Here is a 27,584-nt window from a genome sequence, read left to right on the forward strand (position 1 = left end):
CCCTACTTTGTGCTTCACACCACACCAGTGGGGACCCTCTGAAGGGCAGCCAGTTCCCAGCAAGAAACCCGCTTTTTTTGGTGACCACTCTGCAGCTGTGAGTAGGTTCTCCCAGGGTGTGCAGGGTGGATGTGGGGTGGCTGAGATGTCCCCGAGTGGGTGGAAGTCACAGCTCAGCCACGGCTCCAGCCCTGAGGCTGGGTAATGGGGCTGCCAAAATGGGGCTTAAAACCGCCTGTGAAGGGGCTGTGGGGCCTGAGCAGCCATCAACCCCAGGCTGATGATGTGCATCCCAGGGGTAGGATGGGGCTGGGGATGTGTCCTCACCATGCAGCATGACTTAGAGATTAATTTAAACTTCTTCAAGATGCCATAGGGTCATTATTGCCACCGTTGCTCCTGTGTCCCTGCATGGTCTCTGCCTTTCACGTTCACATCCTGGGGAAGCTTCAGTATTTCACATGGTTTATGAGGACTGAGGCACCTTAATCACACCATTCCCTTACATCAGCACTTTGACCAGGAGATGATGCTCTGAGGCTGATGAGCAGGGGACCACTGGTGACGTCCAGGCAGAGCAGTGAGGGAGACCCTCTAATCCCTTGTGCTCTGGGCAGTTTTTATGTATGACTTTGCAGATATGACTAAAGCCAAGCTCTTAAGAGTTGGTGCAAATTGTGGCAGAGGGAGATTTGGCTCTTTCTGAATGCTGCCAGTTCTTTAGGGCTCTGAAGCAAGGTGGAGATCAGGTCTCAGATCTCTGGTGCTGGGTGTTTTTGCATGAATTTGCTCAAACAATGTGTTTTCAGTTGGTGCTGGTGTCCTCTCCTGAGCCCAGCTTTTCAAAAAAGGAGTTAAAAAAAAAAAATGCAGTCTGGGTTTCCCTCATTAGAGGGCAGTAAGAGACCCAACTGGGGCCAAGAACAATACCCAAGAAAGGGGAGATCTTAGCAAGAGGAAATTATCAGGCTGCATATTCCAGCTGCTGGGATGAAAGAGCAGGGGAAGGGTGACAGGACCAGCTTGGCCACTATCACTTCACATCTCCTTTCCCAGGGAGGCTCGGCATTCACATCCTGCCTGGCAAACGGCATCATCCAACACACAGGAACAAAATGAGACCCACTCATTTATTGTCAAAAAAACCTCAGACTTTACTTGCATTTCTCTCAATAAATAATTTACAGTATATACACGCGGTGACCCTCCCGTGGGTCTCAATGCAGAGAGGTGCAGGGGGGCATTCTCATAATTACCCCCTTTGCCTACTTTTTCTTTTTTTTTTTAATTATTTCCAAGTATTGGGTCTTTCTTGGCCACACTTCACCTTTAACCAGGACTGGGTCAAACACAACCAAAATAAAGTGCTTCACTGTTTGCTTTTAAAATAGGGATACCCCAACCAACATAAAACAGTCAGACACCACTGGAGCGCTCACCTGGACAGTGGGACAGCCACATTATCAAATAGATTTTTATTGGCTGGAAAATAATCATAGCATATTATGCTGTGGGGTGATTGCTTTATAGGAAAGGGAGGTCTTAAGAGAAGTATTGACTTGTTGGCTGTTGGCTGTGGCTGGCTGGCTGTGGCTCAGCCAGCTAAGACTGCTTTCAATAAAATTTGTATCTGCAGAGGGATGCTTTGCCATTACCTTTGCAGTAACACAGCAAAAAACAAATGTTTCCTCTTATCCAGTGACAAATTTTGGTTTTCAGAATTTGCATTTTGAGTTTCTATGGAAGACAAAAACTTGCTTCTTGAACAAAGGAAACAAAAAGTCCAAATTGGCCTGGCTGAGCAGTTAGTGCTCTGGGAAACTAAACTGTCCTGTGCTGCAGTCCAGTGGTTGCTGTCCTCAGTGCCTCCAAACTGTGATATCCTTATTTCACAATCTCCCTTAAACAGAATATAATACCTGGGGCACCAGCAAACAAAGCAAGGAGCAAAGTAGTAAACACATATTTTTTTTTCTTTTTTTTTTTGTTTTGTTTTCCTTAAACATTTAAAAAACAATTACATCTCTTCATCTGTACAGTCACACGAGATCAATGCCAGGGCTCTATATATTAAAGAGACAACATAAATTACATCCATTGACACAGTTTTGCATTTCTCTGCTGCTTTACAAATGGAGCTCGAGAGCTGTTAGGACACAATGAAGTCACGTTGAGTATTTACACCAGGCTGCCTCTTGACACCAGTTCAGACTGCCAAATATAGCCTGTTCCCACCTCTTTTGGTGCTAGCTTGTCTCATCATGCCCAGAGACCTCCCTTGAGAACAGGAGGTGCCCCCAAGAGTGACACATCTTTTGGGGCTTGTTTCTGGGAACTTCCCCCTGAGGAAAGGAGAGGAAACCCATCAGGAGGTCTCCAAGACGTAGGCCAAAGGTGGTCTTGCTGTATGTTCAGTGAACAATGAGGTGAACCACAGAGGAACATGGAGAGGAGATGGGCAGCACAGTGTAGTGGGGGAAGACAATTATTGATGGTTTTGAGGCAGGAACAGATGTTTGGAGGCAGTTGGGGGTGGGGGGTGGGTCTTCTGCTGCATCCCATCTCCTGGCTGGATTTCTAACATTGCCCCATTTCTGATTCAAGCCCAGAAGGGCTTAAGGTGCAACTGGTCTGCAATGGGGTTGCAAGTCCCGGCCCCAGGACAGGAAGCAGAGCAGAGACCTAGCAGCAAACAAACAGAGCGTGATGCTCCTGCTCCATACACAAGGGTCTGGTCTAGCCACCGGCAGGTGAGTGGGTGCAAGACTGGAGGGAGGTGCAGATCAGGTCTCCCACTGAGCAGCCTCCCTGCTGCCAGTTTTAGAGGAGATCAGAGGGCAAATGGCATGAGGAATTCATCCAACGCCAGGCAGAAGTTGTAGAAACCGCTTGAATACTGGCCAGGTTTCTCCCGTTGCCATCAAGAGTCCTCAGTGGGTCCAAGCAGAGACAAGGGAGCCAGGAATACAACTACAGAGTGAATCAGCCAAATGAACCGGCTGATATAGGAGATGCCCTTTGCACCAGAGTAAATGCAAGCTGAGGCTTGAGGACCGTGTCATCCTTCCACCCAGAAGATGCCTGGCACTGGCAGCTGGGCAAGAGTTGGACTATGCACCACCATTTCAGCCCCTTGCACCCACCAGTTTCTGTGGGATGAAGCAAGACATACCCAGAAAATCAGAGCATGGCCCTGCTGTGCTGGCCAGGCTTGGCCCCATCGTGTTGCTCTGCACCTTTCTTGCAGGCTTTGCTCTTCAAGACAAAGCCATGTTGATGCCTGCCAGTGTCAGTCACCACATGCATTTTTGGGACCTGGGGGAGCACTGCAAGGAGGTAAGAGCTCCTCAACATCCACACTACTGGGAGAAGGATAGGGAGAGGTGAGGAAGGTCCAGACAAGGTCTAGTCCTGCAAAAACTCCTGACTGGCCCCATCGGCAGCATGTTCTTCCCAGGCAAGAGCTGGGAAGGTGAAGGACCTGGTACCAAAGAGAGGGGCTGAGGTCTGAGGACAACTTGTGTGGCTCCAATATCCAACCTTCTGTTGTCCAGCACTGCCATCTCATCCCTGGTTCCCTCCTGCTCCCCTTTCCCTGTGCTCCAAGGTGTGAAGGAGCAAACCTCTATAAGAAGCACAACCAAAACTGACTCAAACACAGCAGTGCTACCCAGAGGGCAGAGGGGATCTGCGAGGGAGCTGCATTGCCTGGGGCCAAGTCCCGTGTCCTTTCATAGAGGTGCAGCTTGTCTTTGTTGGAGTGAAGCATCTTCACATCCTCAAAGGCATAGTAAGCAGCCAGCATGAAGTTGACATCCCCGGTGGTGAGGAGGTCAAAGACACAAGACTGAAAGTAGAGGTCCTCCACGGGCAGCTTTTCTCTGCACTTGGCTGTGGCCGTTTCGTAGGTGAAGGCCTCAGGAGGGACGGGCAGGCTGGGGCCCTTCCTCCGAGCACGACCCTCTGTGGCCTGAGCCGAGCGGATGGTCTGGAAGTCAATCTGTTGGTTGAGTGGACAACCCCGGAGGCACAGGTAGAGGCCCTGACTGTCCCGGTCCTCCACGGCATTGACCACTTCCTCTGGCATGCGCACAGCAAAGGTGAGGTACCGGCCCACCTGCCTCACCACAATGGTGGTACCGATGTACTTTGCCTGGATCTCGATGTGTTGGCCCGACACCTTCTCGGTGATTTTCAGGCTGTTGGCTCCGTGCTTGTCCCCACCGTTCTTGGAGCCATCAACGAAGGCAGCGGGGAGCTCATCCATTTCTGCCTGATACACTTTCTGGTCCACGCACTCCTGGAAGCTCTTGAAGATGATGGTGAGCTGAAGAGAAAGAAAGAAAGGAATGTGGTTACAACCACTGATGACCACCTCAGAGCATATGGACACCACCAGGTGCCATCTGCTCAGCCAGGCTAGGATTGTGGTCTTCAGTTCATGAACAGGTATTTAATGCTGAGAAGTGTCCCCAGATTTTAGACACTCAAGACACAGCCACCCTGCTTCAGCACAGGGATGAGGACACTGTCTATGCTGTCTATGGAGTCAAGACCCAGTAGCTGAACTGAACTGGATCTGCACTATCTGCTGGTGCAACACAGGAGCTCCCTTGTAGCTGGAGCTGGGTGGAGTATCACAATTCACAGGCCTGTGGTGGCATGCCCACACATGCAGCACTGTCTTGCCTCCAGGGCCTGGCAGACTGCAGAGGGGGGGAAAGCTCTGCCTCTCTTAGAGATGGTGGAAGTTCTTGGGCTCCCATGCCAATTAGATGCCAAGGGCTGGACCTCTTCCTTTCCTTGGCCACTCACTGCCCAACATCTTCTGTGGGCCCCAGACCATGTTGTGTTCTATCGGCCATAGAGAAACATGTGTTGGGCATGGTCAAGTAGCCAGGCCCTTCTAGGGGTGCTATGGGTATAGACTGAGCCCAACATGGCCCCCCCACCTTTGGCTGGGCTCCAACACAGTCCCGTGCTTGAAGAAGGACCTCACAGTACTTGGCTGACCTGGCTTTGGGGAAAAGCTTCATGAGGAGGAGGAAAATAAGAGTTTGCATGGAAGGAAGTGAAAGTTGTTTTTCTTCCCATGCAAACTATCCTTCCTCTTTCACCTTTTGCAGACTTCTTCCTCTTGTACCTCTTCCCATGAAGGAGGACTGGTAAGAGCAACCTCCTCCCACGTGGGCCTCATGCAGAGGCAGACTGAGACCTAATCAGCATGGGGCAGGGCTGGAGAAGAGACAGCTGCAGCAGCTACAGAGCAGGTAAGCCTGAGTATGAAGGGAAAAAACCAAGGCACCTCAAGGACTGGGCTGAGCACAGTGATGGCTCCCAGCAGCTTTGCTCTCAGTAGTGATGGTGAGAAGCCCAGAGGTCCAGAACTTTGGTTGTGTCTCTGTCTCCCATTCACTTCTCTACTGAGTGCTCAGATTCTCCCATTCCTGTGGCAGCTCTGCTGTCCTCTCCTCATCTATGTCATGAGGCACCACCATGCCTTGGGTTTCAGGCTGCTCTATCCTTTGCATGGATCTCCTCCTTTTACCTCCTCCAGGCCTAGCCTTGCCTCTGGCTGGAAGAAGAAGGGTAGACCAGAGAACATCATGCAAAAGCATAAAGAACCTCATGGGCCAAGAGCTTCCCATCCTTTCCAACAGCACATGGTCCTCTAGCAATGACCCAGTAATGCTTTCCACAGCTCATGCTGTATATCTCATGACTAATCCTTCCTCACCACAAGCCCGTGAGGCAGATAAGGAGTGAAAATGCTCAATTAAAAGGGAGATTCTGGAATCAGGCTTTGAAAGTGCAGGTCCCTGAGGTCCTTAAGGACCACTTCCCTCAAGGCTTACTTCCTTGCAAGCTTCAGCAGGTTTTGGTATCTTTTGGTAGGTAAGAAGTTCAGAGCATTATTAAGAATCTTTAAGGAGGTTCCTCAGGGGCAGGTCAAAACCAAAATGCCAGCACCAGCTCAGGCTAAAAACATCATATCCAGAGCTGAGAAGCAGTCTCTGTCCTACATGTGCTACTCTCTTCCCTCCACATGCAGGGAGAAGCACAACTGCCAGATGCAGGGTGACAAGACACCTCCCAAAAGGAAGAGAATGACTCCAGCTGACTGACCCTCCCTGGTTTTGGCACAAAAAGTGACCCATTAGCCATAGAGCTTGTGCACCATGGAGCAACATAACAGTTCATCAGCTCCAGGACTCTCCTGAAGCAGGGGCCATGCCATAAAAGTCCTGCTGTATCACAGCAACAGATTTTCACTTGCATTTTCTCAGTGTTTGCCTTCAGGTGTACCTTCAGGATGGTCATTTAGGCTGTCAAAGCACCTCCAGAACAGACTGCCCCACAAAATGCCTTGACCGGGCTGCAAACCACAGAGACAATTACGAGCCCAAGCACAGGAGACAGCAGTGTGAGAAGCTCAAGCTCCCTCCAGACTTTGCCCTGCAAGCTGGATCCTCACTTGGAGGGCTGGCTTGGGTTTGCTTGGACCGTGGTGTCCCCTATAAGATGCCACCATTATTCCTAGTCTGGATGTTCTCAGCATGCTGGAGTCTTCCAGGTGGGCACCCTCTTAATTTGCAACCTCCCACTTTGGCCAAATTAGCCCTCTGAGGCCATCTCAGCCTGCTAACCACGATGGGGTTGAACGTGCTCAGGAGGAAAAGAGAGGCCATTTAAGTGAAGGTGGGGACAAAGGAAGGATGGAGCACCTGATATTTAAGACCAAACACTCAACTTCGAAGGATCTCCCACCCGGTCCTACCCTTCCCAAGGACATGTGCAAATGGTGGAGAAAACCCTGTAGAGAAATGCTGTACAGGAACACCTCTGCCCTTGCCCACCACTGCTCCCAGGGACATGCCCAAGGCTCACCTTGCTGGTGGCAGTGGCTGTGGAGCCAGGCAGCACAGGCGTGTTGGTGACCTGGACGTTCAGGTAGTTATTGTCTATGAGCGGCCAAGCCCCTTGCACCTTGCAGGTTTGGAAAGTGTCCGTGAAAGTCCTAAGATGGGGATCCCCAAAGAGCCCACAGTGGGTGTAGTTGGGGGCGGCTGAGTGCTTGTGAAAGCTCTTCTCGTAGTGGCAGATTTCGGGGCTGTCAGAACGCTCCTGGCTATCCCCAGGAGGCAATGTCCGGAGGCGGGGCTGGGATGTGGGGCCATCTTTGGAGCAGTTGTGTTGCCCCATGAGGTCGTCTATGCCATGCACAGCCGAATGGTAGGCCAGGTCCCCCCTGCAGGTGCGGGCAGTGCGGCGGGTGCAGTGCGCGTAGGCCCGCAGCGCCGTGCAGAATTCCGGCACCTCCTCCGTGCCCAGGTGGTGGGAGCCCGACGTGGCCGCCCAGAACTCAGAGTTGCACTTGAGGATCTTGCATGGAGACGTCACTGCGGGAGAGAGGAGGAAAACACAAGGTGGTCAATATGCTTGTGGTGCCTGCCCCGGGGATGTCCAACTCTACCCCCAGCAGGAGGCTGGTGTCGTCCTCCTCCTGCGGCCCAAACTCATGACATTGGTTCTACCGCGTGACGGGGCCGCGCTCACCAGATATGACCCTCTCACATGACCCAACTCTCATGCATCAAAGCCAAAGAAACCAACAGGATCTGCCCCAGTTTTAAGCCAAGAAGGCAAAGAGCACCCAGCCTTTAGATAAATGCTCCTGGGGGGGGAAACCAGGTTGTGGAAGAATGGGACATATTCATTAGCAGGAATAAGGGAGGGTTATTAAAGTGAGGGGAGATGCAGTGGGGTTTTTAATGCCTTTTTAGGGTTTGACCTTCAAAACTCTGTGCTGCATGATTTACTGTGCATTCTGTCCAGACCAAGCTCTACCAAAGCAAAAATCTCTGTTCCATTTCCTCCTTCAAGGGTATGAAGAAACCCAGCTCCTGCACGACCGCCGGGCCCCAGACGCACTTCAGCTTGCAGAGTTCAGAGCACAGCAGAGCCAGCGGCCACCCCACCATCCTCACAGCTCCAGCCACACCGAAAGCACTGCCTGCCAGAGTCCCCTTCCCCCCTGGAAAGAAGCAGGAGCCAACCCCCCCCTTTCTTCTCACTGCTGCCCAGCCCTGGGAGCCCCTTCCCCGCCACGGCCCGCTGAGGGAGAACAAGAGATGGAGGAGAAAAACCGGCGTGGCAGGGCAGGGTGTGGGGCTACCAGCAGAGCCCCCGCCCTCAGCTGCCCACGCAGGGGAGATGCCAAAGGCAGCAGGGTCTTCATGGAGCTTGGCTCGAGGCAAGGAATATTCAGATCCTGTTTATTTCTTTCCCCCTCCATGTCAGCTCCCTCAAGGCAGCGTGGCTTCCCTGGAGCAGAGGTGAAAGCAGCACGGCCATCGCTGAGCATCGTACAGGCACTGCTCTTGTCCCTGCCAATTTGGAGTCCTGCTGGGTGAACCCAGGCTCACACCACTTAAAAGTCATGGCGTTTTCCTTCCTTTCCTTTTAATCGACCCCCTTGGAGGGCTTGGAGACAGGACAGGCTCAAGAACAAAAGGCAGCAGGCCGAGAAGAAAATCCCCACCATTTCCAGATGCTTTTGTGGAGCCTCTTGCAGGCATACACGTATATTCCTGTCTCAGGGTTTGCTTAGAAGGAGGCTGGTAAGGCATCTGTGCCAAAAACATTTCAGATTTGTTTAAAGAGAAAGTTACAAACCCCAGTATTGTTTCAGGGAAAACAGTATGTTTTAGTTTTAAACACTGCAGTGCTGGAAACCTAAACAGAGTTGGTGCTGGAAAATCAGAAAGGGAGACCTAGGCTATAAAACACTAAGCAGTCCAACTTGAAAAAAACGAGCCTATCTCCTCTCCCTTTCCAAGAGTGAAGTGCAAATAGGAAATGGTGACAGGTTCCTCACAGTTTTAAAATTCATGTTTAATAAACTCAGATGCTAGCAACAGCACCGAGGACGCAGAAGCTGTTTTGTCTTGGCAGCATCCCATCTAAACGTGCAAGAAGCACTGTGGAAAGCCTGTAAAGCCTTTAAATGTCAGGTCACAAAGGTGACTTGACAACAAACTTCTGACCTAGGACATGAGCTTATGTTTCTGCTAAGCCATCTGCATTTATGGGTCAAATTTAAAGAATATTTTTTATTTCTTGTCCTTTTCAGCCCTAAGAGCGTTGTTTTCCACCAGACACTTTGCTTATCAGTGGGCTTTCCATCCCAGCCATTGGGATGGATATACTCCATGGCTTGCAATGGAGTGTATTGCTCAGCATTTCTCCTAGAGATGCAATGCAAACGGTATTTTTACCAGCATGCAGGACAGCCCAGCTCCCCAGCACCGCTCACCCTGGCTCTCGATGTTCTGTATCTAGCACAGGGCTTGAACTCAGCAGAAGTATGGGATGGCATTTAGTGCAGTCAGAGTGGCAGGAGCAAGTGAGTTTGCTGGCAGGGGAGCAAGGAGGGGTGTTTCAGAGCATGATGCTCATGGCATGGGTTTATCAGGATGGAAAATAAGGCAAATGGATGTCAAATCTGTCTGTGAGTGTAGCTTTGGAGATCCCCCAGGACCTTCCCAGTGGAAGACGTAGCAAAAAACCAGGCAGGAGTGAGTTCATCCAGTGCCACTACTGCAGGTTATCCCAAAGAGCTGTGGCATTAGGCAATTAAAGTCATTGCTTTCCTAGTAGTTATGTTAATGTACAGCTTAAGGATGCCTTGAGGTTGCATGTGGCCAAACCCGCTGTCACTGCAGCCTTCACTTGCCAGCACAGCCCAGGGAGGAGCTGGAGGACAGACACATCCCTGGACAGACAGAACCATCACACCCCACTTCACCTGACAGCTCAGTAAGGCAACGGGATGCCCTGTGCAAAGCATCCCATCCCACAGCCATCTTGCAGAGCCCAGGCTGCTATTCAGATGGGATTTTTTTTTTTTTTTGAGCAGGAATAGAGCCGTGGCCTGTTGCTCTTTAAGGCCATGCTTCACCTGCCTGTGCCAAGAGATGTAGGCATGAGCTGTGCCACCCTACAAACAGGGTGGGCTGCTCCAAGACACCCTCTCGACAGCGCTGAACGCACCCCCACGCCAGGCACCGCCCCAGGGTCACTCGTGACTTTATAAGGTACCGATCAAAAAAAAAAAAAAAAAAAGAAAAAAAGAAAAAAAAAAAAAAAGAACATATCCAACAAAGCAGAGGGCAGGGGAGCCCATCTCCTTCCTCCCTGGGCCTGAAGGGGGAGCGTTCTTCTTTAAGATGTTATCGCTCCGGCTTTGGCACCCGTCCCTTCTTTTGCTGTTTCACTCAGGGCCCCATATAAGGCCAGATTTCCAGGTGCTGCTGCAGTGCGAGCGGGGCCATGCGCCCACCCGGCTGCTCCCGCCTGGGCTTTCCCCTGGGTGCTTCGCCAACCACGCTGGTGGCCGCTGGGTTTGACAAATCAAACCCCTGGTGCTGCCAGGGAAGAGGGGGGACACCATGGCTGGTGGAGGAGCACAGACAAGACCATCTCCCCCCTCCCGACAAGCAGGCTTTGCCTCGTCCCCTCTGGCAGCAGCTTTGGCACAGCACTGCAGGCTCATTTGTACCCGGGCCAAGAAACGATGTTTATTCAATTTCACATAATCTATTTTCCATCGACTCACAATGGATCTGTTTTTCAGCCACAGATGACTTAGCACGGAAACAAACCCCTCTCGAGCAGGAACCCAGCAAGGCTCCCCTGGGATCTCTGAGACACCCATGGGGCTGGGTGATGCCACCACCCTTGTCCATCGCAAGGGTCCTTAATTCAGAGGATGGGTGATTGCAACCCCCGGTAGCCAAGCCAGCTCCCAACCTCCCCATTAGCTTCTCCTTTCAACAGTTTGGTGCTACTCAGACCAGGAACAAGATTTCCTTCACTATCCTGAAACCAACAGTTTGGGAAAAGTTTACCGCCAGAAGAAATCATTAAACCACCTGAATTCAGCCAGCCCTGCCCTGTGCACAGCGTGGTGCCCCATGTTTGTTCAAGTATACCTCCCAAGAGGACTTCTGCAGTCTGCCCGTCCTGAAAAGCCACCCCTTTCCTTCACGGGCTGTTGCAGGAGTTTATCACCTTTACAAAACACGGGTCTTGGTTCTAAGTGGATTTTATCTGACTTCATTGTAAGGACATAAAAAAGAACCAGTGATTTTCTCTAAAGCAGTAAAAGGTCTGTTAGCAAGCAGTATGTTTCCCACAAAGATATTTAAACACTGCAATCAAGTCACTTGTCAATCCTCTAGATAAGCTAAACGGTTTGCACTTTTAAGTTCTCACTGGAAGGTGTTTGCCCAACCCTACCATCAGACCTCTCCCCTGCAGGCTTGCTTCCTGCAAAACCCAGCACCCTGACAGGCCATATCAACTTGGGACATGCACTGAAAGCTCCCCTGAGGTCACCCCTTTCTCCAGGGCACTGCACCACAGCGGGCACCAAGAACTACTCTTTAGCTGCAACCTTTTCCAGAGCTCCCAATTTGCAAACCACTGGTCCTCCACCTACAAGCATCCCCATGAGCTCCCATGTGCTCAGGAGCCTGGGGTAGCACAGAACCCAGATCGTACTGCTCTGCCCTCATCATAGTGTGTGGTATTACCCACTGTTAAATTAAGTGTTCAAACATACAACATGCACACATCTAACTTTAACAGTCCTTTAATTAGCAGACTCCCCTATTTTCCCTCTGGTTGGTGTCATGCTACCCGGATTTTATTTCCCCTAATGATGCTTTTACAGAAAACTTCCACAAAATTGACAATTCATCTGTTCTCCTGTAATTTCTCTAGCAAAGAGATTTACTGGAAATTAATTTCAGTATGGAAAATCCAATTATTTTAAGATTCTTGGGTGCATATTAACCAGACCTGTTCATTTTAAAGTGTTCACTGCTAAGAGATGTTGTTTAATATCCTCTTGGTTACTAACGGGCTGGAAAGTATTTCATCACCCACATGTGATGCAAATACATCACCCCTCATCTTTCCAAATATATGGACTGAAGTGTAGATGTGCAAACCTCACACATGCAGTAAAGGGCTTTTTCGGAGAACACAGTAAAACGTAATTACCTTTGGCCTCAGATCTGAGCACCTAGACTTAGGCTCCTAAACACGTATTTATTTTAGTAATCTAAATAAACATATTTATGCTGACACCTCAATAGGAAAGGCACGATCCTTGGAGGTGCTAAATACCAGAGACATCTACCAGCTCCAAGGAGATGTGGGCTGCTCAGCTCCTAGGTGGACTATTGTCACCACCACCACCAGAATGATCCCAAAAGAGTTAAAAATCCCACAATGCTCAAGTCTGGGTGATGGGATTCCTTCCAGCAAGATTTCAAGGCAAAATCAAAAGACCTGAGACCGTTCTGTCCAGCCTCTGGCTCTGTCCCTGTCCCAGTGGGAAAGTCTACACAAGCCACCCCACATTCCAACCATGCTGGACCCACATCTTGGTGCCTGCATGGGCCACGGGGCCAACACACATCAGCCAGTGCCTTGTCGCACCAGCGAGAGAAATGATCCCATGGGTTCTGTCCCCAGCCCTGATGGATGAGCTGTCGTGGGCAGGGGCAGCTCTCCTGCAGCCCCAAAGGGCATCGTGGGGTGAGGAAGACCCAAGGGCCACCTGACCCAAACTTCATGAAAGGATTTGTGCACGATGGCAGTGCAGGGCTCTACCAGCGACCTCCTTTGAACTGTTAATCAAGCACAATCTTGCAAAATAATAGCCTGGTTATTATTGCCTTGTTTGCATAACAAAGAGGCCCAATAAAACTGATTTGACTGTGCTCAGAGGGGGTGTGAAAGATCAGCCCTGAGAAAAGAGCTGCAGGAATGCAGCAAACTGCTCCAAAGCCTCAACCCAGGAAGAAAGACAATGCAATTTGCCATCAAGAAAAGCCCAATAGACCAATAAATTACCCATGTGCAAAGGGATTAGATCAGGTTTCAGTTGCACTGAAGTGGGGGGAGGAGGACCAGGAAGAGGGAACTGAAGGAGAAAAATAAACCTGACTCTCTTAAAGCGCTGGAGCTCATATTTTGCAAGGGCGTGCATGGGGAGGTTGGCTCGGAGGGGCCACCTTCCAAGCAAGGGCCTGGGGTTTGTGCTCTTTCCCACCGGCAAAAGCAGCAGATGCACTAAATCCAGGCAAAGGACGTGCCGTTAGGAGTGACACTAGATGTATCCGAGAGCAGACCACAATCCAAGCAGCTTCTTTTAACCCAGTCCTTGTCTTGCCCAAGAGGATGCTGGGGAAAAAGCTCTCTCGCATTCAAGTCAAAAGAGGGACAAAGAAGGACTTCTCCCATTTTAACCCGTGTCAATCACTAAAGCGTCTTGGAGGACCTGCCACTGCCAACTCCCTTTTGTCCTCAGCATTGAGTTCATGGCCCCCCATCTCTCCTCACTGCAGAGACACGGGGCAAGCACAGGCAGGAAAAAGCGGAGTCAGTGTCTTCATTGGCTGCAGCACGAGCTGTGTTGGATGCTGCCGAAGCAGCCCTTGATCGTTCCTGTCACTTAGTCAGCTCTTTTGGCTCAGAGTCAGCTTACCCTGGACCCAGCATGCTTAGCAGGGATCAACGTGTCTCTCCCCAGCCCCCCTCCCAGCCAGTGCTGCTCCTCCATGTTCACCTCAATGCCACCACGCAGGGAGAAGGTTGAGCAGACACCATCGGAGAGGGCATCAACCACGGAGCTGGAACCCAGGGCCATGAGCTGATGATGCTGCTCTAAAAATCACCAGCAAATCTTGGGAAGTTCAGGAGGCACTGTGGAAGGAGGAACCAGAATTCACAGCAACGGAGTCACAGACTTTGCTCTTAAAACTTCATCTTGGGATTCAGGCTTCAGCATTGCATTTGCTGAAACTGTTGAGCTTTCACCACCTTGGAGGCAGCAGCGCTGATGGATGGTTCAGAGGATTCAGATGGTTTCAGATGGTTTGCTCCACCAACACATACCATGAGCTGGTGGATGGAGGATGAGGAGGGAAAGGGGGAAGCAGCCATCTCTGATTCTTCATCTGCCAAAGGGTACTAACAAAGCTGGCTCCACAGCATGGCGTGCTGCGGACTTGGAAAGAGGTTCTGGAACTGCACACCAGCTGGGTTTTCCCAGCTGGGAAGCACCCAGCCGCTTTCACCCACAGTTCTCAAGAGCAGGTAAATCTCCCTGAGGGGAGTGGTCCATTTTACAGACAAGGACACAGAGCATGTGAAAGGTTTCACCCAAGATGAGAGGTGGATTTGGTCTCTCACCCCCTGCATGAAACATCAGCCTCACCTTTCTCTCCCAGCCACCAACACCCATGTCCCCCCATCCCTCTGAAGCAGCAGTACCCAGGCAAGGCCACGTCCACCATCCACCCCCATTTGCCAAGTGTTTCAGGTTTCCAGCAGACATCCCTCTCCCCACGCTGAAGCTGTTTTCCCAGGGTGCCTTTGAAGGCACAGCTGCCACCCACCAGCGCCCGGGGGCCCCCCAGGTGTAGCAGCAGGTCCCTCACCCTCCTCCCCCTCGCCCGGGCCGCAGCAGGGCTGGCAGGGAAACACTTTCTGCTCACAGGTGTGGATTCCCTCTAGGAATAATCATCTCCGCCATGCTCTTGTGAAATTTCAACCCTTCAAACGCAAAGGTAAATGAGACACAAAACGAGGAGATGGAGAAAAGCCTGGAGCACATAAATCTGGATGAGGCAAATTTATACAATTAAATGCCTGCCAAAAAAAATTGCGGCATCTCAATCGGAGGCGTTGGTTTGCGCGCAGGGCGTGGGGTGGCAGCTGCCCGGCTGGCAGGGAGCAGCCCCCATGAGCCCACTGAAAACCCACTCGGGGAACCCAACCGATGCTTGAGCCACACCTGGGGACACACAGGGACCTAGTACATCCCTCCTGTGGTTTGGGTTCCCACTCAGCACCAGACTCATTTCCCATCACTGATGCCCTGTGGAAGCCATAGTATCTGCTCCTGCTTCACAGCCACAGACCTTCAGTGGTTTATTTATCTTTGAAGGCATCTGATTGCTAGCCCCCTGGGCTCAGGTTTTAATTCTAAGAGAAGAATTAACTTCTTGACTGGAGCCCACCCCCACAGAACCCACTGCTTGGCACCCTCCCATCCCCAGCACAGTGAGACCAAAGCCCAGAGCCTGGATCCATCCCTCAGCTGTCCCACCACTTGTCCTCATCATCTCAGAAAGGGCCAGAAGGAGTGTGTCATATATGGCAAGAAAAAAAGGAATGTAGCTTGTCTGAAAACCAAAATGTCGTAGATCATTACTAGGGCTTTGGGGACCAAAGTCAACAGCTGTCCAGGAAGGAGAGGAAACCAAGGAAAGAGAGAAAGCACCTGAGGTTCAAGTGAAGCTTGCTCTCTGCCTGACCCATAAAAACCCTGTATACGGAGGGACAGCTCTCCTTGCTGGGAGTTTAGTGGCCAAACTCCCCTGGATGCTCACCCAGCAGAAAGAGGGACTGGACACCCTTCTTGGTGCTCCACCCTGAAGGACTTACTGTTCTCACATCTGCAGGGACGCCAGCCCCTGGCTGCCCTACACACCATGCTGGCCCCTTAGACAGAGCGGCTCAGTCTGCGCCTACGAGGGCTGCGTGTATGTAGGAGCCAGCTTGTTCTCTGCAGTAAGAGCCCGATGACTTCATCAAGGGGATGGCATCTGGTTTTGCACTTGGCCATAATTCAATTCTCCCCCTTGCTGCAGGAATTTCAGCTGGTGAAGCAGTGATTTACTCAGCCGGGCTGCACTTGAGTGCAAAGCAATCTTGAGGCTACAATCGAACGCCCTGTTATTTTGAGAGCTTATGGACAAGGAAATAAATATCCTCTTCTTTTCATCCCACTAGTTGCCAAGTGCAGGGTATAAAGCTTTTTAAAGGCATTTAGGGGCTCTCCTCTTACAAGTGCGTTCCAAGTGCTGTGCACAGCCAGGCAGGGCCCTGCCTGAACAGATCACTCCTGATCTGCAACATCGAGACAGGATTTGCCATGACAGCCAGAAAAAGGCCAGGCACCTGCCCCACCATCACTGCATCTCTGAGCATCCCCCATCCTCCCTGAAACCCCTTCCTCTTTGCTCCAGCACACATCTCCCCTGCCTTGCAGCAGCCCCAAGTTCACCCCTGCTCTTCAAGACACCTGGCACCCAATGTTCTTTTGGTTTTCCAACACTTTGGTTCTTTTGGTTTCCACACTCCCCCTTTATTCCAGGTTTGGTGTCTGCTGCAAAAGGCAAAGCAAATTAAAGCCAAGCCAAGCCATTCAGATGGACCAAACCCATTGCTTTTGACCTTCTTTGCTGTCCTGCTCACATTCATCCCTTGGGAGCTACAGGATTTGGCTGGGGCTCTCCCAAAGAACTGATGGGCTGAGAAGAGGGGCTACCTCAGGCTGAGCATCACTCTGCCAGAGCCTACAGCTTTTTTATGAGATGTGTCCATCAGGGAGCCAGACAGGAGACTGTTTAACTCATTGCTGCTAAGCCCTGATCCAGTGCTGCAGCCCAACTCTCCATGGCAGCAGGTTAGTGCCGAGACAGAGCAGAGCCCCCAGGTTAGGAAGTTTTTATGGCTGCCCAGCCCCATAAGCACTTTCATGTGCATATCTGACTCAGTGCAGCTGTTCAGGCCACAAAGAAGGAAACCTCAGCTGCTGCCATGATAAACCCAAAGTCACTCAATATCCCCTGATTTCCAGTAACCAAGGGCTGGGAATTTCAGGATTTTCTGTGGAAAAAAAAGCAACAAGTTCACCCCATCTGCATTAAAAACAAAGCACCTCCTTCCAGCCCCACAATGAGCCTTGCTGGCAATTGCAGAGAACTCTTCTTCCAAGTACAAGACCGGCTCCCAGCGAGCAACAAAACAAGGAAGCCAAAATATTTCCAGGTTTACGTTTGAATCCCTCCCTTCTTCTCTGCCCTGACAACATCCCGCACAGGCGTGCTCCTCCCCTGCCTCCACCTTGCCCACAGCTCTGGGGAGGTGTTGTTCTATCAGCCTCTAAGCCCCCCCTTCTCAATTTCGGCTTAATACTGTGATCATGTCCCTCCCTGATGCTGAAACAAAAGCCATTTATCAACCCATCCCCTACACCTCCAGTAGGGATGGATCCTTATCTGGAATCAGCTGCATTGCCCGGACAGACCAAGGGCAGAAATTTCAAATTTTTTCTTCTCTTTTTTTTTTTTTTTTTGGGGGGGGGGGAGAGGAGGGGCTGGGGGTGGGTGGAGTGTATTACAGCCAAAATGGCAAAGATGAAGACAAACTGGAAAAGCAAAAAAAACCAAACCCAGTTTATCAGTGTAGCCTGACATCTGGGACAAAACACCAAGGGCCAGATTTTGAAAGTGTAAGTGGGTACCAAAAAAATCAGGCTGGGGTTAGCTCAGCATCCCTAGGATATCAGGGTCCCAGCCAGGAGGGGAGAGTGCCCATGAGCATCCAACACTGGGACTTAGAACAAGCCTCAAGCAGGACTTCTGCCTGGGAGACTGCCAAGAGTGGCCTGCTCTGCCCAAACCTCCTTCCCCAGCTGCCCCATTGCTCAGCGGTCACCCTGACCCAGAGGGGTCCCAGGCCAAGGGTGCTGGATAACAGGAGCTGATCAGGAGGCAGTGGGTGAAGCCATTGGTGTGGGAGCAGCAGGAGCAGCGGGAATCCAGCCCGGGGTGTGCATATAGTGAGGAGGTTAAGAAAATAAATAATAGGGCACAGACTCAGCAAGGCACTGATCTGACACACTGAGAGCCCATCTGGGCAGCCCCCAGCAGCCCTGCTCACCCGGGGCTCTCAGGAGGGGTGCAAAGCTTCTTTGGGGCTGGGAGCCTGCTGGCAACCCAGAAACTCCCAGAAAGCACAGGGGAAAAGGGGCAATGGATACGTCAGGGCACGCGCACACACCTTTTTCCTACCTTCCCACCCCAAAAAGCTTTCAACAAAAGCCCCCACCATGCTCCCAGCCCTGTGCATGGGGAGCACCCTATCCGCCTGCACCCCGTCCCTGTGGGCTCCGGATCGCCTCGTTCTGCCAGTTCTTTGCACCTTATTTGACTGCTGAAGGGAGAATCAAACAAAGCAGGCAGCCAGATCTCCTATCAAGTTCTTTCTTGCACCGTAAATCTCAGCCTCAATGCTTTGCAACTCAAACGCTCCGAAAAGGGCGTTAAGCAACACAGATGGGAGCAGGTCCAGAAAAAGAAAAAAAAAAAAAAAAAAGAAACACAGATGGGGGGGGTTCAGCTTCCAGCCTGCTGAGAAGTCCCTCAGGAAAAGTGGGGTTCGGAGGGACACCTCAATGCTAAGGACAGTGCTGGAAAGGCTTTCCTACAATAGGGCTAGGAGGGCAAACTGGACGGGGGAGGGGAGGGAGAAGGGCGTAAAGCAGTTACTTATTTATTTATTTACTCCATGTGTGTGCAAGACTGCTTCACCTATGGCTATGCAAAAGAAAGGCAGAGACGATTTAAAAAATAATTTTATTTTTTGTTAAGGGGAAAGTTTTGCTAAATTAAAAAGATAAACGAGGAGATTTAAGCATTAGGGCTTTTCTTTCTCCCTTCTGCTTTCTCTCCTTTTTCCCCCCCTTGCAAATGAAAAAAAAAAAAAAAATAAAAAAAGGAGGTAAAGAAACTGGAGAGTTTTGGAAGGAACAAATCCGCCTCTGTGGACTGGGTTTCCCCTCCCCCAACAAAAACAAGCACTCAGGGCTTGAAGGAATTTGCAGGCAGAGATCTGCCAAAAACATTGTGAAAAACTATGGGGGATTCATTGGAAACAGATGGCGTTTTCAGCTGTAATTCTGAAATTCTCTCCTTTTCTGACACAATACAAACAAACTGGAGCTGGGGAGGGGGGAGGCAGAGCCCAGCACTAGGTGCGAGCGGCCGGGGGTGCGTGGGGAAGGGCGGGCAGGAGAGGGCTCGACCGGGGGAGCCGCTGCTTGCCGGACCATTTGGTTGCCATCCCACCCTTGGACAGCCCTACAGCTCCCGAGATAACTTTTCCAACGAAATAATGGCGCGAACCCCCATCCCTAAAATAATAATAATTTCTAAAAAGCCCATCCAGAGGCCGGGGAAAGGGAGGGGGGGGTGGCGGGGAGAAGGGGGAGCCCGCTCCGTGCCGCCCGCGCATCCTCCGCCGTGCTGCCCGGCCCAGGTGAGCCCCGGGGCCCTGCTCCCCCCTCCGCGGGGCCCTGGAGCCTCCCACCCCCCTTTCCCGAAATCACAAAGCAACGACTCTCTTTTTTTCCTCCTTCCGCAACCTCCCTCCAGCTTTTCCCTGGAAGGGAAGGGGGGCTGGGAGCAGGGGGTCCCCGCCGCTGCGCTCATGGGCAGAAATTTGGCATCGGGGGTGTTTACCTGTGGATGCCCCCTCCCCCCCCGCCCCCCACACACTCCCCTGCCTTTCAAGGCTCAAGAGCACACCCGGGAATGGGAGAACAACGTAACCTGCCTGACGCTGTCAGAAACAACCCCCGGCTGCCTTGGCCGGGGAATTGCTTTGATTCCGACCATCTCCTTCCTTGTGGGATGAGGCGGCAGGGAGACAAAGAAGATGAGGTCAAGGAAAAACACCCACCGCAGCTGCTTGGGGAAAAGGGAACGGGGAGGGGGACACACACCGAAACTGAGCCCCACTTGCTTATTTTAAACATGTGGCAAACGGCTGCGAAGAGAGGGAGAAAGAGGCCCAGAGACAGGGGGAACCGAGGCGGCTATCCAAGGGCACCGCGAAATACAGGGAAAATAGATCTTCAAAATAAAGAGGCTGTTCCTTACCTGAAGGGAAGATGCAGAGAAAGACAGGGAGGATTTGGAAAAGTCCCAGGGCTGTGGATCCTGCCCCTCTCCCCATACCCATCCATCCAGCTCGAGCTTTAACCACTATCCTCTCCCTGAAAGAAGAGTTTAAAAAGGGAAGAAAAAAAAAAAGGAGAAGATAGGAATAGGAAAAAAAAAACAACAAAACACAAAAGGGAAAAAAATAAATCAATCGAAAGAAAGAACTGGGAAAAAAAATTAAAATCAGAAGCCCCACATGGCTCCGCGGAGCTATGCAGGGACGGGCGGCCCCAGCTCCGGGCTCCGGTGGCCTCCGCACTGAAAGATTACACAGACTTTTTTTCTCTTTCTCCTCCTCCTCCTCTTCTCCTTCCCTCCCATGACAGACCAGCCCAACCATCAATCATCCCTCCTGCCTTCCAATGCCTGCATCCTCTCCCGGCGCCTCCTCCCCTCCGCCCGCCTCCCCGGCCATGCTCCTCCGGCGGCGTGGAAGGGGCGGGGGCAGGAGCAGCCATGGAAAGGAGAGAGGGAAAGAAAGAGCCTGGGAGACCCCGGCGAGGGGATTTTTGCTGGTGGTCGAGTCACCGAATCTTCCCTTGCTCTTTGGGGAAAGGGGCCCGGCGATGTCCCACGCATGATGGGCTGCGGGAAGGGCGCTTGAAGATTTTGCCCACCTCTTATGCACCGCAGCTCAGCTGCAATTTGGGGAAGGGGCTTCCACCCACCCCCTTGGGGTCTCAACGCCCATCGCGCTCTCCCTTGCTTTTTTTCACAGCCCTTTCTATTTCTTAAAAATTACGTAATTTCGGGGTAAAGGCATTGTACAGCAGAAGGGAGAAACTAAGGCAGGGGGATGCTGATGAGGGGCGGAGTTTGCAGATGGATGCTGAGGTCCCAGGTCCCCCGGGGCATGCCCTTCCAGGCAAAAGGAGAAACTCCATGCCACTCCAGCCCTCGCTGTGCAGGAGGTGTGAGGGTTTCACAACCTCCCCAGGTCATTCACCTGCACTGGCACTGGCAGTGGTGAGGTAAGCCCAGGTGACTCAGAAACAGCAAGTTTCACAGATGCCTATCCATAAACCAACACTCCTCTGAAAAGGGGACAACTTTCAGGGGGTCCCTAAATGTAGCTGCCAATCTGCTGAGGATTGATGGAGAGGACTCAGTTCCTATGCTCCCTCAGGACCTCCACCACAGTCTGGTCTACACCACCTGCATGTGTACAGACCGGGATGTTCAGCTTTCTCTCAGTAAAAGTCCCACCAGCTGTGTTGGTACAGTTGTCCTGGGGGTCTCACTTTGTAAGCACCCCTCAAGGGAGTCTTTGGGCAGCCTCCAGGCAGCTGAAAGTCCTGGTTGCCCCCTCCCTGCTTGTGGACCTTGTAGATGAAGCAGCAGCTCAAGGCACACAGCCATCATTTACTTGCCTACTGGGCTTCAATCTGACCTCTGTTTCCTGCAATACCACAGTACAGGGAGGTAAGCAAATTGCATTTCCAGCCCCACCATCCCAGTGTTCTATTCTACCCAGGAAAGGGTTTAAGCCAAGGGGGAAGCACCCCCTTGAACAGCCCACTTGGATCTGTTTGAAGTTTCCCTAGGAGGATGTTTTAGCCACTGTGAACTAAAACAACTTCACATTTGAATGAGAGTGCCTGTGGGTGTAATACTCTTTAAGTAATACGCTTCAACTTCTGCTTTGGATCATCAGCCCTACTGACTGCCTCCTTGCCATCCTAATGTTTCAACCCTCCTTCTCTTGAGGATCTTACACAAAGAATGAAGAGTGCTGGTTGTTTCACACAACCCTTCTCCCCACTCTGTAAATGCTCTGTAACACAGGGTCTGTCTTCCTGCAGCTTGGTATAGATCAGGGATGCTCCTTGACTCTGCTTCTAGTTATCTTTGGAAATCCCATTTTCTTCTGCCTCACAATCATCCCTAAAGATGTTTTTTGGAGTGATGGTAGCTTAAAGTCTCTGAGAAGAGTTTGCTATTTCCTCCTGTTGTGGAATGAGTCTGTAATTCAGCTACAACAAATATCCCATGGAAGGTGAGGTGAGGAAGAGGAGATGGGAGTGAATATTCAAGAAGCAAAGTGATCTAACAACATCTATCTAAATCTCCTTGGGGAGTTAGAGCCCCCTTGCTTCCAAATGAAGGAGGAGCTTCACTCCAGGCTTCGCTTCCAGGCTGCAACTGGAATTCAAATGCTGAAACTTTTCCATCTGCGACCCAGATGGGATCCAGAAATCTTGGGGCCTTGCCTGCTTGACTTTAAGATCTGTCTCAGTCCTGATCCTCCTGCAGCTGCACTCAAATGATGTCCACTAAAGTCAGAAGGAACTCTGTATGCAGAAGAGCTGCCAGACCGGGCTGAGCTGGGCAGGAGATGAAAGCTGGCAGGCCGGATCCAGACCTGTAGCAAAGGCAGTGTGGGAGGAACGCCTACACGAAGCACCTCTTTGTGGGGGATGTCAAACAGGGGCAAATATGTCCAAACCCTGCCAGCTGCTCCTACCACCCAAGAAGAAATGCCTGCTGATGGGATGTGTAGGCAGCTGGAGCTGGAAGAGGCCTGAAGGGAGGAGGGAGAGGGTCCATGAGGTAGTGAGAGCCTAGGCAGGGGGGAGAGAACCAGGGGATGGGGTTTCAGACCCCAAATCCCTTCCTCTTGCTCTCACCATGTCCTCTTGCAATGCTGCTCTTTCCTTTTATTTCATGCTGAAAAACACCACTTCTACTATTATCCTGGCTGGTGATATATAGCATGATCTATTTACTTTTAACTTTAAAAAAAAAACATCTGAGTTACGAACTTTTAAAATCTAGCTGCTAAATAGCTTCTTTGGGGTTGGTTTGATTGTTTGACTTAAAGAGCCACTTTGATACTGCCCTTTTGTAGCAAGCTGACATATTGCAAAGATAGACTGGAACCCAGTTTGAAGCATTATTTTTAAAATAAAACCTTTGTTGGAGCTTCTCTGGTGTAGGGAAAACTGTGCTGCTATAAAGCAACGGTCCAGTGCCCCTGACTCCAGTTTGTAAAAATTTCTCCTTGATTTTGCTCAGTTGCATCATGCATTGCAAATGGGATTGCTGTTTTTGGCACCGATCAAAGCAGCAGATCTCGCTGGAGAAAACAACAGATGTGTCCAAACCGTAAATGCAGAGCAGGAAAAGGCCCCAAATACGGTGTGTTTCTGAAATCCTGCTCCCCCTCCCTTCCATGTGTGGTTTGTTGTTTTTTTTTTTTAAATAACCTTCACTTTTCTTACTAGCTGAATCTAAGGTCAAGACTTGAAATAACCCACTGAAACGCAGGTTATGTGAAATGTAGATCTCTGCCTTGCTTGATAGGGATATCCAGGCTTGGCAGCATGGAGTGCTTTGTGTTTTCTTCAGCTTCTTTATTTCTTGAAGCCCAGCCGGGAGCCCCGGTTTAGGCAGCATCCAGCCCGGTGCTTTTTGCAACCAGCGTGTGGGAAACCACCCACCACTGAAATGCAAACACCTCTGAGGCACCGCGGGGTTAGCGGCTCAGCTCTGGGGGCAAAGGCACCTCCGTGGTCACCTCTGCAGTGATTCTTGTGTTTGGTGTCATTAAGGAGGGGTGACATGCAACTCACAGCCAGGGTTCGCTGGTAGCATTCTCTGAGGTCTTTGGAGGAGGAGCAGGAAGATCCCAGTTCCCGGGGTGGGGGGGAGAAACTCAGCTGGGGTCATTTGTCTCAACTTTTCTCTGCCCTGCATCATGTGCGTGGGTCTAGGCTTCCAGTGGGGCTTGAAGGAACGTGGCTAATTTGAACCCTAAGGTTTACAGATGATTCCTCCCCTTCCTAATGGAATTATTCACAACCTCTAATTATATGGCTAAAATAGTAAACATGGGTATTTCTGAGGACTGTAGCTAGTAGTTAGAGGAATAGATGTGAAGGCTTCTGGTCTGCTCCTGGCTCTCCTGTGAACTTGGAGCGTGGCAGCTCTTCACGCATCGGTCTCCGCACAGCTTCAGCACGTGGCTTTCCCAGCTCTGCCTCAGGACAAGGTATTCAACCAACACTTCTTGGGGACTGCCTGGGATTGCCTGAGTAGGAAGCTCATCCCAAAATGTCCTGCGATGGAATGTGTTTGGGGTGAGCAGCAAAAACAAATTGCTGCCTAAAGGAGGAAGAAAGGAAGTTGGGAGTGGAAACCCTCAAACTGTTGTCTGGGGAGGTTTCACCACTGATCTGAAAAGGTTCATGGAAGTAAAATTGGTTCATGGAAGTAAAAGACACCTGTGCAGTGTCCCTTAATAAAAAAAAAAACCTCTGAGGAAGAAACAAAAAAAACCAAAAACCAAACCCTTCACTTTTCAGCAAGTAACAGCCACACCTCTCACATTTTACTCTCTCTTTTACTCATTTTACCCATTTAAAAAAATAACTTTACAGTTTCCCTGGGTGACGCAATGAGCAAATTCTCCCTGAGCTGTGCCCCTTGAAGGTGCTGAATCTGTGGATAAATCCCCTTCCCTCCTAACCTCTTGTCTTCAGTAAAAGGCCCAACAGTGCAGCTGACAGGGCAAGTGTCCCCCAAGGTCCCATTAGTGCCCTGCTCTGAACTTTGGTAGTAACCGAACAGGGCAGGTGGAGGTGGTGGCATGGAGCTGGACTTCAAAGACCAACCCACTCCCACATAGCACAGGGCAGAGAAGAGTTGGTTGGTTTAGAAAAGTTCACCTTGCCAGAGCTGCCCCTGTGAACATCGGGCAGGATAGAGAGGCCAGTGGTTCAAAAGTGAACTAAGATTCAGCTTTGTAACACCAAAAAATAAAACAGTAAGGATGCTTTGTTGACCCGTGCCTTTGCATCCACAGATCAACTGATGAACAGCCTCAACTGAAGATGCTGTGGGTGACCCTGCTGTGGGCAGGGGGTCTTCGAGGTGCCTGGTACAAGCTCACAGCCATGAAAGTCACCTCTAAACCCTTGCATGGCTGGACATGGAGAAGGGACAAGGGGCTGGTAGAAAACTTCCAGTCTCATACATGGCAGACACCAAAACAAGCAGGGAGAATAAGAGTTCATCACATCAACTTTTTTTGACTGGTGGCATTCATTCCTGTCTCTCCCTTTCCATGGCTTGCAAAGCCTTGTGGGGTGAAGCCTGACTCCTACACATGAGAGCATGTAACCATCCTTTGTTCGGCACTGTTTGGAGGGCTGGCTGGAATTCACCATCTGTATATTTAGTTCTCTGCAGGGAGCTGGTCTTCCTGGCCCAGGTTTATCCTTGGGGTAAATATCAAGCACTCTCCTTAGTGTATCTTCTTCACATCTGGGTTCCACTCTCAATTTAAAAAAAAGAAAAAAAAAAGGTGGGCTGGAAGGTTCTCAAGCGCAAGTTCAAATGGCCAAATGTCAGCTCAGCAGAAAAGATGGATAAATCTAAACTGCCAAAAAATAAACAGCACAGAGGAACTGCAGAGAACTGGATGTTTATCAGCAGAGACAGAAACCAGTCTATGTAGTGGGACAGTCTATCTCTGCTGCTTTTGCAAGTTACTGGTATCTCAACAAGGTGCAAACATAGTTCTCCAATTCTAGCCCCCACAACCAACAGGTCAGCTAAGGACATCACCTGGATCTCATTTAAAGGTGAGGGATGGCACTGTGCCTTTGCAAATCTGTGTCTTCAACTGATTGAGAACTGGGTGTTTGAGGGTTCCTATGGGAAAACCACCTTTCCCAGGTTCCCTTCTGTCAGTTGTGACAGCCATGGCCAGAAATACATCCTACCACAGGGCACCTTTCCTGCGGTCTCAGTCATGAAACACCAAGTGTCATCAGCTGATTTAAAACTTTGCCCTGAGTATCTGAGAGCCATTCCTTCTTACGGGTAAAAAAACCAAAACAAAACACCTAAACAACTTTAATCCACCACCTCTGTAGGTGTTTTGGCAAATGAAACTAGAAGCTTTTTGTGGAGGGGAAGCAGCTCGGAGGTGGCACTGGGAATCCTCCTGAGTGTACCCGTCTCGGGGCTGCGCTGGGACTGGAGCTGGGAGTGGGACTGGATCTAGGGCTGGGCTGGGGCTGGACCCACTGGGTGGTGCTGTTATCCCTGCGCCGTCTGCAAAACTATCCAGTTTATAAAATAAATGCAATCCAACGCCGCCTTAAACCACATGACATAACAGCAGCTTGCGAGCTCCCATTAAAATCTCAATTTGGGGAAATTGATTCTACCTCTGAGCAATTGCGATGCAATTACTCCAACAGGCAGCAATCAAGAATCACATCAAAACAACACCAAACTTTCATCTCCTGCCTCGCAACCACCACCACAACAAAAAGCACCTGTCTTGCAAACACAGCCCGGTTTCCTTCCATGCCTGTACTGTTCGGGGAGGGCAACGCTCCGGTCCCAGTGCAGATGCCAAGTCCTAAACAGGGGCTGCACTGCCTGGTGCCTCGGAAATGTCCTGACTGGGGGGTATGTTCTGCCCCCCTGAGGTTATGGACCCTTTAGGGACCCGGTTCACCGGGAGCCAAGTCCCCCCCGGCCAGACACGCTCCAGCTGCCGGTCCTCTCCCTGCGCACAGGCAGATGTGGTCGTCCCTGTCCACGTCCCACATCTGTCCAGCTGTCACCCCCCTCTTTTTTTCCTCATAGCTTCCAAAACTCCCCAGCGCCTTGCCACCAAGGTGGGGGAGTTAGGGAATAGCTTGGTGTTTCCGCAAACGAAGCGCCCCGGTCTCGATAATCGCGATTAGCCTCGTGATGAGCTATCCAACGGAACGGGGAGAATACTGGGGAGGATATTTTCAGTTTTCAGCAGCGGTCTGCAAGGAATTAATCGATTGACTTAGCCCAGCAGGGTGCATTTTTAGTGGCAACCACCAGAAAGGAGGAGAAATGAATAACCGCATGCATGCCAGGCTAGTATCAAGCCGGACAGAGGGAGCGAGCTGGGCAGAAAAAAATAAGGTTTGGGGTTTTTTCCTAAAAGCGGCTGGGGAGGGAGGAGGCAGCGGGGGAGCGGGAGCGCCAGCCTCAACAGGTCCCGGGGAGGAAGGGCCATGCAGGGAGCCGGGACAGCTTGTGGCGGGGGGCCACGCGTAATCCCCCGCCCCCGCTTACCTTAGCGGCCGCATCAGCCTCTCCAGCCCGCTGGGGGGATCGGTGTAGGAAGCGGAGGCTTTTTTTTTTTCTTTTTTCCCCAGGAGAAGGGAGATAAAAATCAAATCAAATAGCAGCCAAGACAATTAAATAAAACAAAACAAAATAAAACCAAATAGCTAAAAAAAAAACAACAAAAAAAAGGTATAAGAAGCGGTGGCGGGGGGATGGGGGGGGGGGGAGGGGGGTAAAGGCCGAGCGCAGGGCGCGGGCAGCCCCCCCTGCCCCGGCGCGGAGCAGCGCGGCCTCGCTCAGCGGGACGCGGGGAGCCGCATCGCCCGCCCGGAGCATGTGAGAGGCAGCGGAGGAGATAGAGCCAGATAGGAAGGTCCCCTCCCTCTCTCCTTCCCTCCTTCCTCCCTCCCTCCTTCCCTCCCTCCTTCCCCTCCGCACACGTTGGGCAGCGTCGTTCCCCGGCAGCGGCGGAGGGGAAGGGGGGGGGCGAAGCAGGCGCGGTTCCCCCCGTCGGGCGGAGGGGCAGCTGGTAGGGAGGGGAGTGTGGTGGGTCCAGTCTGTCCTTTCCTCCAGCACCCCATCTCTTTCCGCAGCCTGCCAGGGTGGTAGGGAGGCAGCGCGGGGCTGGCAGGGTGACCTCCCCACCTC

General features: G+C 51.3%; 1 protein-coding gene across 1 annotated transcript; it reads right to left on the reverse strand.

Moving 5' to 3' along the window:
* Positions 1-1,975: 1,975 nt before the first annotated feature.
* On the reverse strand, positions 1,976-27,264 carry RGMA (repulsive guidance molecule BMP co-receptor a). The gene is made up of 4 exons (XM_030457383.1): positions 26,943-27,264; positions 19,809-19,924; positions 6,889-7,400; positions 1,976-4,327 (listed from the first exon to the last, which is right to left on the reverse strand). The coding sequence occupies exons 1-4, from the start codon at positions 26,954-26,956 to the stop codon at positions 3,626-3,628; spliced, it is 1,344 nt and encodes a 447-aa protein (XP_030313243.1). The 5' UTR covers positions 26,957-27,264; the 3' UTR covers positions 1,976-3,625.
* Between the last annotated feature and the right edge of the window lie 320 nt (positions 27,265-27,584).

This window comes from Calypte anna, chromosome 10 (genome assembly GCF_003957555.1).
Source record: "Calypte anna isolate BGI_N300 chromosome 10, bCalAnn1_v1.p, whole genome shotgun sequence".
Lineage (NCBI taxonomy): Eukaryota > Metazoa > Chordata > Aves > Apodiformes > Trochilidae > Calypte > Calypte anna.

Coding starts and splice junctions, on each gene's coding strand:
- RGMA (XM_030457383.1), bottom strand. Junction 7,401..19,808: donor TCTCTGCATCTTCCCTTCAG/GTAAGGAACAGC, acceptor TCTCTCCCGCAG/TGACGTCTCCATGCAAGATC. Junction 4,328..6,888: donor CAGCCACTGCCACCAGCAAG/GTGAGCCTTGGG, acceptor CTTTCTCTTCAG/CTCACCATCATCTTCAAGAG.